Source organism: Mustelus asterias, chromosome 6 (genome assembly GCF_964213995.1).
Source record: "Mustelus asterias chromosome 6, sMusAst1.hap1.1, whole genome shotgun sequence".
NCBI classification, from domain to species: Eukaryota; Metazoa; Chordata; class Chondrichthyes; order Carcharhiniformes; family Triakidae; genus Mustelus; species Mustelus asterias.
The window spans coordinates 117,548,639-117,561,170 of NC_135806.1; the positions used below are offsets into that span (position 1 = coordinate 117,548,639).

Below are 12,532 nucleotides of genomic sequence, written 5' to 3' on the forward strand. Positions count from 1 at the left end.
ATTTTGTTTTGCATATTATTTTAACTCTACCACTTTTCATTGGGGGGGTTGAGTAGAAGCTGCATCCATTTGGTGTCACTTACTGATTTTGAAGGCTGCATAGGTGATGGAATAAAAATCACTGGCTTTTGAATGGTTGGACCAATTGTTGAAACTTAATCAGATTTGTGAACAATACTGGGCGAGGTTGTCTCAGTCCGGTAGAGAGAGTACCACCACCCATCAGCTCCTCCTCTTCCCCTGGTTGATTTACGCAAAACAGATACAAATCTGAAAGCAAAATACTGTGGATGCTAGAAATCCAGAAAAAAAGGCAGAAATGGCTGGAAATACTCAACAGGTCAAGCAGCTTTTGAGGAGTGCAAAACAAGAGTTACTGTTTCAGTTCAGTGATCTGATGAAAAGTCAATACAGTGAAACGTAAACTCTGTTTCTTTACCCACAGATACTGCCAAAGTGATTGAGTGTTTTCTCTTTTGATTTAAAAATCAAAATTGGCTCAGGTTGATTATTTCTAAGGCCATTTCTGAAAGTACTTCTTAAATACATTCTTTTTTCTTTATCTGATTTTCAGATAAAGTTGCATTTTCCCACAGAATGATCACATGCAGGGACGGAAAGAGAAGAGTCAATGACCAAAGAAGGTGAATTCGAATATCCTTCTAGAAGAAACAGCCTCCCAGAAAATGATCATATTAACATATTTACATATCAACATATGAATTAGTAGCAAGAAGAAGCCACTCGGCCTCTCAAGCTTGCTGGAGATCATGGCTGATTGGATTTTAAACCTCAAATCCACATTCCCACATAGCCCCGATAACCTTTCACTCCCTTGCTCATCAAGAATCTACCTCCCTTGCGGTAAAAATATGCAAAGACTCTATTCCACTGTCTGTCGAGGAAGAGAGTTTCAAAGACGAATGATCCGGAAAGGAGAAATTCTCCTCATCTCTGTCTTAAAGGGTGACAGTGACCCTGGTTCCAGGTTATCACACAAGAGTAAACATCCTTTCCTATCCACCTTGTCAAGACCCCTCACGATCTCATGTATCATATTTCAATCAAGTTGCCTCTTATTCTTCCAACCTATCCTCATAAGCTAACCGGCATGACTGAAGCGATACGCATGTAAAGCAAAGGCACGTGATGTGAGATGCGCGTTGATTGCACACAACATTTACTGTGAGTGCCGTGCGCTCCCTCTGCATCTATCAAGTGTAAATATTTACTTTTGTTTTGCCACTTGAAGTTTTGGACATTTCTATTAATATATGAATGATTGAGCATTTTCTATAACTTATGAAATATTCAGTGTATATTAAACGTAGTAAATCTTATTCATGGGTTCATAGTGAAAAGGCCCGATTTCAAACTTGCAGCCCATTGAGATAAAGGAGAGCCACTCATGCAGCCCACTCACCAGCCTAGGTTGCCCATCACTGATCTATCCCAAAAACATTCTATGAATTCCACATCTAGGCTACTTTTGCCCCTCCTGAGCTTTTCAGTCTCTATGTAGATTAAAATCTCCCATTATTGTCGTACCTTTCGGATAAATTCCCTTCATTCTTTTCTTTATAGCCTGTCCTACAATTAGAGGGGGCCTGTACACCACTCTCAAGTGATTTATTGCCCAAACTGCTTCTACATTCCAATTTCCTGAATTTAGGTCATCCATTCCTACTATGCTAATACCATAATTAATTAACAGCCACCCTTGCACTTTTTCCTAGCTTCCTGTCCTTCGTAAATATCATGTACCCTTCAACATTCAGGTCCCAGTCTATGTCATCTGCAGCCATGTCTCTGTAACAGCTATCAGATCAAAAGCTTTTTTATTTCTATTTGCACTATCAGTTCATCGGATTTGCTTTGAATGCTGCGTGCATTCAGAAACAGCCTTTATTTGTCCTTTTATTATTTTTGTAACCTCTAGCCTTATCTGCTGATTCACTCATAGATTTGTACTTTCTGTACCTTCCTGTCATGGTGCGCTTACGCTTCCCATATTAATACCTTTCTCTCTTGCCTTGATTTACCACATCTTAGACCATTAGGCCAGAATGATATAGGAGCAGAATTAGGCCATTCGGCCCATCAAGCCTGTTTTGCCATTCAATCATGGCTGATATGATTCTTAGTCTTATTCTACTGCCTTCTCCCCCTAACCCTTGATCCCCTTATTGATCAAGAACCTATTTATCTCTGTCTTAAAGACACTCAATGATGTGGCCTCCACAGCCTTCTGTGGCAATGAGTTACACAGGTCAGCCACCCTCTGGGCTGAAGAAATTCCTCCTCGTCTCAGTTTTAAAGGATCATCCCTTCACTCTGAGGTTGTGCCCTCAAGTTCCAGTCTCGCCCACTAATGGAAACATCCTCTCCACGTCCACTCTGCCTAGGCCTCTCAGTATTCTAAGTTTCAATTAGATCCCCCCTCATCCTTCTAAACTCCATCGAGTATAGACCTAGGCTCCTCAACTGCTCCACATATGACAAACCATTCCTGGGATCATTCTTATGAACCTCCTCTGGACCCCCTCCCAAGGCCAGCACATCCTTCCTTAGGTATGGGTCCCAAAACTGCCACACCCTTCTGTCCCTCACCACTGACCAAAACAGAAGACCCTATCCTAAGAGGCATGACTGTCTTCTGGTACAAGTGTCCACGCATTTCTCCCCCTTCTTAATATTGCGCAGTGTCTGCAGTTCAGTTTCTTGATCCAAATTCCTCTAGTCGCTTCCACTTTCTGCAGACCTGCTTGTTCTGGATTATGTTGGCGTCCAGGTCTTCCCTGATTTCACAGCTGCAAGATAGCATCTGTCCCATCAATCTTACTTACTTTAGTTAATTTAGTTACATTCTTAATTAACTTAGGATAATCCCTACGTACATTACAGTTTACTATAAGAGTTATACATTTCTGAATTCCTAATAGACTTACCAGTTACTCAAAAACAACTCCTTCCGCTGCACCAAATTAAAATAAAGTGGGGAAAAAAACAACTTCTTCTCCCCTTAACTCCCCAAACTCATCAGCACACTGTGTTTGCAAACTCCACTCCATTTGCAAAGTTGCACTGAGACCTTTATATTTAGTCTTTGGAGCAGAGACTACAGCAACCAGATTGGACTAGTTAGCCAATTAACTAATCAGCTCTCTCCGGTAGCTTGTTTATCCCTGCCTAAGGCCAGAAAAAGCTTACTTTAGTTTATTAACTTTAAGTAAATACCAGTTAAATGCCAGCTGCAGACCAGATATTGTTAATAAAAGCTCCCCGCTCACCAAACTCGTATTAGCTCATTCTGCTTTACTAGAAAAGGTCATACAATGGGTGGTAACCTTGGTATGTATGCATTAGCAGGAATATCACTGTTATTTTGGCACCACCTGTGAAACCTGAAGCTGGCATGAGCCAGAAGCTGAAAACATGGACTGGAATTGAACGAAGACAGGCCTTCACCACCAGGTTCTACCACAGTTATTATTGATGAAATGGAATTGGTAACAAGTTAAAATGAAACTTATTTTGAAAAATTACTGCAGAATTAACTTCAAGCTGTGAGAATAAACTGCAATGAATTATAGTGGTGCAAGATGGCTGAAACAGCGATAGCTGACATTTTCTGGGCTGTGTTAATGTACAAATCACACAAACATGTGAATTAGGTGGAGTAGGTCCTTCAGCCCCTTGAGCCTGCTCCACCAGTCAGTATCATGACTGATCATATTGCAGCTGTACAAAACTCTGGTGCAGCCGCACTTGTATTGAGTATTGCGTACAGTTCTGGTTGCCGCATTATAGGAAGGATGTGGAAGCATTGGAAAGGGTGCAGAGGAGATTTACCAGGATGTTGCCTGGTATGGTGGGAAGGTCTTATGAGCAAAGGCAGAGGGACTTGAAGTCGTTTTCGTTAGAGAGAAGAAGGTTAAGACGTGACTTAATAGAGGCATACAAGATGATCAGAGGATTAGATAGGGTGGATAGTGAGAGCCTTTTTCCTCGGATGGTGATGGCTAGCACGAGGGGACATAGCTTTAAATTGAGGGGTGATAGATGTAGGACAGATGTCAGAGGTAGGTTCTTTACTCAAAGAGTAGTAAGGGCGTGGAATGCCCTGCCTGCAGCAGTAGTGGACATGCCAACATTAAGGGCATTTAAATGGTCATTGGATAAACATATGGATGATATTGGAATAGTGTAGGTTAGATGGGCTTTAGATTGGTTTCACAGGTCGGCGCAACATCGAGGGCCGATGGGCCTGTACTGCGCTGTAATGTTCTATGTTTTATGATCAGGGATTGTAACCTCAACTCTGCCTGCCAACCTACCTCCAATAACCTTTTAGCCCCTTTGCACATCAAGAATCCATCCACCTCTGCATTAAAAATATTAACAGATTCTGTTTCCATCGCCTTTTGAGGAAAAGAATTCCAAAGACTAACAACCCTCAGAGAAAATTTCTCCTCATCTCCGTTTTAAATGGACGACCCATTATTTTTAAGAAGTGGCCCCTGGTACTACATTCTCGGCCAAAACTGTACCCAACACTCCAGACGTGGTCGCACCAGTGCCCTGTAGAAATGAAACATAACTTGCCTACTCTTGTAGTCAATTCCCCTCGCAATAAATTATAACATTTTATGAGCTTTCCTAATTATTTGCTGTACCTGCATACGAGCATTTTGCAGTTCATGCAGTAGGCCACCCTGACCCCTCTGCAATCTTTCATCCTTTTAAAGTAGTAGTTTAAAGTTTATTAGTCACAAGTAAGGCTTACATTAACGCTGCAATGAAGTTACTGTGAAATTCCCCTAGTCGCCACACTCCGGCACCTGCTCGGGTCAATGCACCTAACCAGCATGTCTTTCAGAATGTGGGAGGAAACCGGAGCACCTGGAGGAAACCCACGCAGACATGGGGAGAACATGCAAACTCCACAGTGACCCAAGCCAGGAATCAAGCCCGACTGATCAGAGATGTGAAGCAGCTGTGCTAACCACGCCACCCCTTTAGATAATAGCTTCCTTTTTTCCTGCCAAAATGAACAATTTCACACTTTCCCACATTTTATATTTCATTTGCCAGGTCTTTGCCCACTCACTTAATCTATCTTTACAGTCAAGACCAATGCCAACCAAGATAAAAGAAACACTCTTATGTGAGGAATAAAAGAATGACCAGGGTGAGGTTAGGGCCGGTCAAGGACAGTAGTGGGAACTTGTGTATGGAGTCAGTAGAGATAGGCGAGGTGATGAATGAATACTTTTCTTCAGTGTTCACCAAGGAGAGGGGCCATGTTTTTGAGAAAGAGAAGGTGTTACAGGCTAATAGGCTGGAGGAAATAGATGTTCGGAGGGAGGATGTCCTGGCAGTTGTGAATAAACTGAAGGTCGATAAGTCCTCTGGGCCTGACGAAATGTATCCTAGGATTTTTTGGGAGGCAAGGGATGAGATTGCAGAGCCTTTGGCTTTGATCTTTGGGTCCTCGCTGTCCACTAGGATGGTGCCAGAAGACTGGAGAATGGCGAATGTTGTTCCTCTGTTTAAGAAAGGGAATAGAAATGACCCTGGTAATTATAGACCCGGTTGGTCTTACTTCGGTGGTTGGTAAATTGATGGAAAAGGTCCTTGGGGATGGGATTTACGACCATTTAGAAAGATGCGGATTAATGCGGGATAGTCAGCACGGATTCGTGAAGGGCAAGTCGTGCCTCACAAATTTGATAGAATTTTTTGAGGAGGTAACTAAGTGTGTTGATGAAGGTAGGGCAGTTGATGTCATATACATGGATTTTAGTAAGGCGTTTGATAAGGTCCCCCATGGTCGGCTTATGATGAAAGTGAGGAGGTGTGGGATAGTGGGAAAGTTGGCCGATTGGATAGGTAACTGGCTGTCTGATCGAAGACAGAGGGTGGTGGTGGATGGAAAATTTTCGGATTGGAGGCAGGTTGCTAGCGGAGTGCCGCAGGGATCAGTGCTTGGTCCTCTGCTCTTTGTGATTTTTATTAATGACTTAGACGAGGGGGCTGAAGGGTGGATCAGTAAATTTGCTGATGACACCAAGATTGGTGGAGTAGTGGATGAGGTGGAGGGCTGTTGTAGGCTGCAAAGAGACATAGATAGGATGCAAAGCTGGGCTGAAAAATGGCAAATGGAGTTTAACCCTGATAAATGTGAGGTGATTCATTTTGGTAGGACTAATTTAAATGTGGATTACAGGGTCAAAGGTAAGGTTCTGAAGACTGTGGAGGAACAGAGAGATCTTGGGGTTCATATCCACAGATCTCTAAAGGTTGCCACTCAAGTGGATAGAGCTGTGAAGAAGGCCTATAGTGTGTTAGCTTTTATTAACAGGGGGTTGGAGTTTAAGAGCCGTGGGGTTATGCTGCAACTGTACAGGACCTTGGTGAGACCACATTTGGAATATTGTGTGCAGTTCTGGTCACCTCACTATAGGAAGGATGTGGAAGCGCTGGAAAGAGTGCAGAGGAGATTTACCAGGATGCTGCCTGGTTTGGAGGGTAGGTCTTATGAGGAAAGGTTGAGGGAGCTAGGGCTGTTCTCTCTGGAGCGGAGGAGGTTGAGGGGAGACTTAATAGAGGTTTACAAAATGATGAAGGGGATAGATAGAGTGAACGTCCAAAGACTATTTCCTCGGGTGGATGGAGCTATTACAAGGGGGCATAACTATAGGGTTCGTGGTGGGAGATACAGGAAGGATATCAGAGGTAGGTTCTTTACGCAGAGAGTGGTTGGGGTGTGGAATGGACTGCCTGCAGTGATAGTGGAGTCAGACACTTTAGGAACATTTAAGCTGTTATTGGATAGGCACATGGAGCACACCAGGATGATAGGGAGTGGGATAGCTTGATCTTGGTTTCAGATAAAGCTCGGCACAACATCGTGGGCCGAAGGGCCTGTTCTGTGCTGTACTGTTCTATGTCTATGTCTAGTGAAGCAGTTCAGAGCAGGTAGACGATGGGGTGGGAAGATCACTGACCAAGCTGGAGGTGCATGACAAAGTTCTAAAAGGTATAATGCTCCTTGGCAGACATTTGTTTCTTCTTCTCCCTCTTGGATTATTATAATTCCTACTTAAGTGTAGAAGTTTCGCAGAAAAATCTAAACTCATGCAACTAGGCACCCTTCTGAGGTTGAAATTATGATCGTCTATTGGAACAAAAAGGCCGTTTACTCTGCATCAGGCCCATGTTACACCTAACCTTGTAGATGTTGCTGGCCAACACAAATGCAAATAATGGAATCAACAACCCTCCCCTTAACAGACATGAAAATGTTCATCGGGTATGGTAGCGTAATAGTTATGTTACTGGGTTAGGAGGCCTGGACTAGAATTCAAGAGGCATAAATTCTGCCACAGCAGTTAATTACATAAATCTGGAATAGGAAACTTGTATAATGGTGACCATGAAACTATAAACTCAACTGGTTCATTAATGTCTTCAAGGATGGAAATCGACTGTCCTCACCTGGTCCGACCTTTATGGGACTCCAGACCCACAGCAACGCAGTTGACTCTCAAGTGTCTTATGGAATGGCCAAATAACCCACACTACTTCGTGCGAACCACTATGGTGGACTGCAGCAGAAACGACACCTTCTGAAGGACAACTGGGGGCTGACCATAAATGCTGGCCTTTGTACCATCACCGACATCCAGAATGTGAATTAAAAGTAAAATTGCTCAAAAGATTGCGATGTGATGATTGGTAAAATATCTGATCCAAAATATCCGAGAAGCAAGGCCACTCAAATTTATCTCACATCTCAATATGTATTTTTTGGACCCATGATATCAAGTCTTTTATTTTAAAATGGAATTCATTGTGAGGATGCAGTGTTATCTTAAAACGTAAGAAGCACTCTTTCACCTAGCCAATTTGAAGATTCCAATCAAGAGAAGCCAAATTTCTCGTTTTGAAAAGCCCCTACAAATCTGACTTGATTGCAGACTGGCTTAGATTTTTATGAATCGTCAACCCCAAATCTTACTCTAGTTTTAGAATCTTTAGCTTACAACTTAATGATGAGCACTTTGTGGTGTATTTATACAACTTTCACAAAGTTACTGCCACCTATATTAAAGTGGAGGATTGGGGAGATCACCCAAGAATTCATGCAGAAAATGTTTCCCTGGGTGACCTACCTACCACACCTACGGAATGAATAATAACGTGAAGGGTACACGGGTCATGAAGAATTACAAAACTGCCAGAAAGATAACAAAACATATCCCATATTACTAGGAGAAACTAGGGAGATTTGACAACCATGGTTACAGAGTCAATGAACAACGAGGAACTACCAAGTAGATTGGAAGCAAGCCAAATGGTTCCCATGGACAAAGAAGTGTAACAAAACAGGTTCAGGCAACGATAGGCAATTAGCCATACCTCAATTCCATGTAAAACAATGGAATCAAGTATCAGAAATAACCATGATTTAACTACATGATAATAACCTAGGTTACAAGTCAACATGGGTTCAGAAGGGGTAGAGTCTGTCTTCAAGGAAACGAATAAAGGAAATGCAGCAGCTAATTTATACCCAGCAACCTCCCACAAATGGCAGCCTGACATGGGCCAGGCAATTTGTTTTAGTTATCCTGGCTGAGAGATAAATGTTGGCTCGCTAACTAATACGGCTCGTGAACGACTGACTATTCCTTAAACTTGAAGCTTTATGGTTTAGACAGGTATGAAAAATTTACTGAATGGTAGAAAATATCTCGTCTGGAGAACAATGTGGCTGGTGGTTTGTGGGAGGTGGCAGCATTGAACAGGATGCCTTACAACTCCGGTGCTGACATCACCACCATTTCTGATTTATTGAAGGATGGAAACTCGGTGAGATTTGCAAAAGGATAAAAAAAAATCAGGTTGTGCATCAGAATTGATGCAGGCCGTGCAGAAATTTCCAACAGATTCAGTGAGTGAGCAGAAAAATGGTAGATGCAACTTAATGCAGACAAATAAAAAGCACTGCACAGCTGAAGCAAAAACAAGCAACAGCTGGCATTCGTACAGTCCCTTTAGCATGTAAAAACATTCCAAGGCTCATGACAGGTAATTTCTGTGTCAAACTGGAAAAGGAGACATGGGCAATGAGGAAGAGTTGCATTTTAAGAGACTTAAAAAGTACAGTGAATTGGAGAGGTTTATGGAGACAATTCCCGAGCCATGGGCCAAGATAACAGAAGGTACAACTGCCAATAGTGGATCGAAAGGGGTGAGGGACGTGCAAGAGGTTACAGTTAGAGGAGCAGAGTTCTAAGAGTGCTGTAAAAAGGTGTAGACACATATGAGTGAGGCCATTAAGTCAGTTTAAATGCAAGAGTGAGAATTTGAATTATTAAGATCAGGCTGACAGGTGAGTGGGGACTTGGTTTGGGATGAGAAACACATATTTTGGCTGACAAACAGACAACGGTTGCAAACAGACTGGCTTAATCTCAGATTGTTGTCAGGGAGATGGATGGAGTCTGTAGTTCAGGAATTGAGATCGGAAGAGGTTGGCTTCAGTCTTCCCAATACTTAACTATAACTAGAGGAAATTTCTACATATCCAGCACCAGGATGTCAGATATACAGTCTGATAATTCAATAAGTGGAGGAAGCAAGAGAGGTGCTGGTGAGGTAGAACTGGGTGTCATCAGCATACATGTGAAAACTAATCGTGTGCTGGGTGATGCCAACGAGGAACAGGAAGGGACCAAGGATCAATCCTTGCAAGACACCAGGGGTAGCAATGCAGGAGCAGAATGAGAAGCCATTGCAAGTGATCTTCTGGCTCGATTCGACTGATTAAAATGCAATCACATGACAGCAATGCTACCTACTGAAATGAGAAAGGTGCGATCAACCATGTCAAAAGACTGCACAGAGGTCGAGAAGGATGAGGAGGAAAAGTTTTTCTCTGTCACAGTCACATAGGATGCCATTTAAGAGTTTGGTAAGAGCCGGTTTTGATATTGCGGCAGGGATAGAATTCAAGGGATTCAAAGAGTTGCGGGAAAGATGGAAATGGATTTGGAAGGTAACATGTTCGATGGGAAAGGGAGTTGGAGATAGTTTGCAAGGACAGAGGGTTCAAGGGTTGTTTGTTGAAGAGAGGGGGGATGACAACAGATACAATGAAAAGAGGGATAACCAGTGACAAGAGTGTGTGCGATAGGAGATGAAGGCAGCAGTTTTGGGTTTCTTCATGTTAAACTTGAAGAAAATTCAGCTTATTTAGGACTGGATATCAAGTAAGCAGTTTAGATAACATGGAGGCAAAGAAAGGATTAGGAGATGCGACTGAGAGGTAGTGCTGAGTGTTCCACACAAATGCTGCCCATATGCCATCAGATCATGTTGCTACAGGACAGCACAGCGATGAGAATGAGGAGGAAGCCAAGATAGATACTTGGGTGCCCTTCCATTACAAGGAACCCATTACCAGCTCTTACAAAAATACCTCCGGTATCTTCCACTTTCTTCTAAGCAAAGGAATGCAGTTTATGAATGAAAACGGATATCTTTGGTCAAAACGTTTTACCATCCTGCAAGAATGTTTATAAAGTATATATTCCAGATTAGATACAGAGTGCACATTCTCAGAGGGAGGCCATTGTAAAGAGCACACACACACACAGTTGAGATTTCACTGTATCAGAGGTCAAATGAGTTCTGTTAGCAATCACCATTTTGTAAAGTGATAATAATCCAACTTTAGAGACAGAAAAACATCTGGCTCAATTTGGAATTGCTGCAATTTCAACACAAATTCAAAGACTAATCTAAAGAACTGCATTGCAGACTGGATTTCAGATCCTGACCCGGATCTGAAACGGTATTTGGTTGCAGCAAACAAGATTTTACTCCACAAGGATTGTACTGATTGGTATTCAGCTTTGAACTATTTTAACCTTGTTCTTATCAAGGTCGATGGGAAAAGGAGAAGGAATCTACCAATGCGTGAAAACACTAGGCTGGTCAGGCAACATCTCAACCAGGCAACATCTTGGGCCTGCAATGCTTCAGTGCCCACAACATTTGATTTCCACTCGTCCACTGAGGCATCAGGGAATGAAAATATTTATCCAAACCAGATCATGCAGAAAAAATTGTGCCATTCCCAAGTTTAGTAATGACTTTGATAGTTTTTCGAGTTGCATTACAATAAATATCTAGCATATGATATTCAAGCCTCTTTAAAGGTACAACAAAAACTCCTTACCGTTCTTGCTGACATCCAATTCCCTGAGATTGATGAGATTTGCGATGGATGCTGGCAACACAGTTAGATCATTATCCGGCATGCTCAGCTTGTGTAAAGACTGGCAATTGAACAGTTGCTGTATGGTAAAACAAAAAAAGAGTTAAATCAAAGCAAGATGCCATAAAAATAAAATCAGTAAGCAAGCATTTACCTTAAAATATGTAACCAACCAGTATTCTTTCACCTATGGCTAAAACGTCAAAGGAAGCAATAAGTCCACAAGTGAAGCCCTTATATTTGAGCATCTGCAATATTTTGTGATTCACTAGAAACTAAGGGATAGTTAAGCACTTTCATTTCATCCTTGGTCCTTTTAAAATACACGCTGAGTTTACTTTAAAGATTCTTTGGTTTCCATTTCCACTGCCTCATGAGCAAGTTATTTTCCACATTTACATGACGTCATTACATTTTAGACTTCAAACTCTAGGCATTTTCTCTCGAGTTCTGCATCTTAACCATGCTACAGGGTGATCCCTTGTTCCCTGTGACCTGGAAGATTGTGGTCTAACATTCTACATAACCTCTTGCTTCAACCCCTCGTGAGCTAGAATTAATAAAAGAAACCAAAAACGTTAACAGTTGTCAGAACACAAACCCAGGCTCCAAGAGAGACTGGAATGGAACCGAGGCTCTTTGGGAATGTGGGTTTGTATTCCAGCATAATTGTGGGTTTTTTGTATGAATTCTACATAGTTTTACTCTCAGGTGTTTCAGGCTACTCATCAATGAGTCCCAAAGTCCCTACTTCGCAGAGTGTTTATGCTCCCACAGGATACATCAATTTGGAGCTGACCGGGGAAATATTATCTTGTTGCAGATTGTCTCAATATGTCTGGTGTCTCAATATATCTGATATCTTTATCACATCTCTCTGAGGGATCCTTCCCCTACATACCCAAGTGGCTAAACAACCCAACTAGAATCTTGTTTTAGGCTTTAATAACAAAACAAATTTAACAATAGTGGATCGAGTGAGTAGCCGCATTAATATTATATTTTTACAGGAGTGGAGGTTCCCCAATTCCTTCCAAGGACAAGTAACAGAATGAAAACTGTGCAATAATTATAGCATTCATCTTTAGCTTTTCTCACTAACTACAGAAGTTATGCAACTTATATAGAATAAACAGAAATAGGTTTTTCAGCCCAACTGGCCCATATCAGAATTTATGCTCTAAAAAGCCTTCTCCCATATTTCCTCATCGAACACTATCAGCACAACCTCTTACCCTTCAC

At 42.0% G+C, this 12,532-nt stretch overlaps 1 protein-coding gene across 3 annotated transcripts in view; it reads right to left on the bottom strand.

Moving 5' to 3' along the window:
- Positions 1-12,532, bottom strand: part of erbin (erbb2 interacting protein) — a 247,254-nt gene that overhangs the window by 131,998 nt on the left and 102,724 nt on the right. For all 3 annotated transcript variants that reach the window (XM_078215035.1, XM_078215036.1, XM_078215034.1), the window contains exon 3: positions 11,252-11,369. In XM_078215035.1, the coding sequence (XP_078071161.1) occupies positions 11,252-11,369 (118 nt within the window). The remainder of the gene's footprint in view (positions 1-11,251; positions 11,370-12,532) is intronic.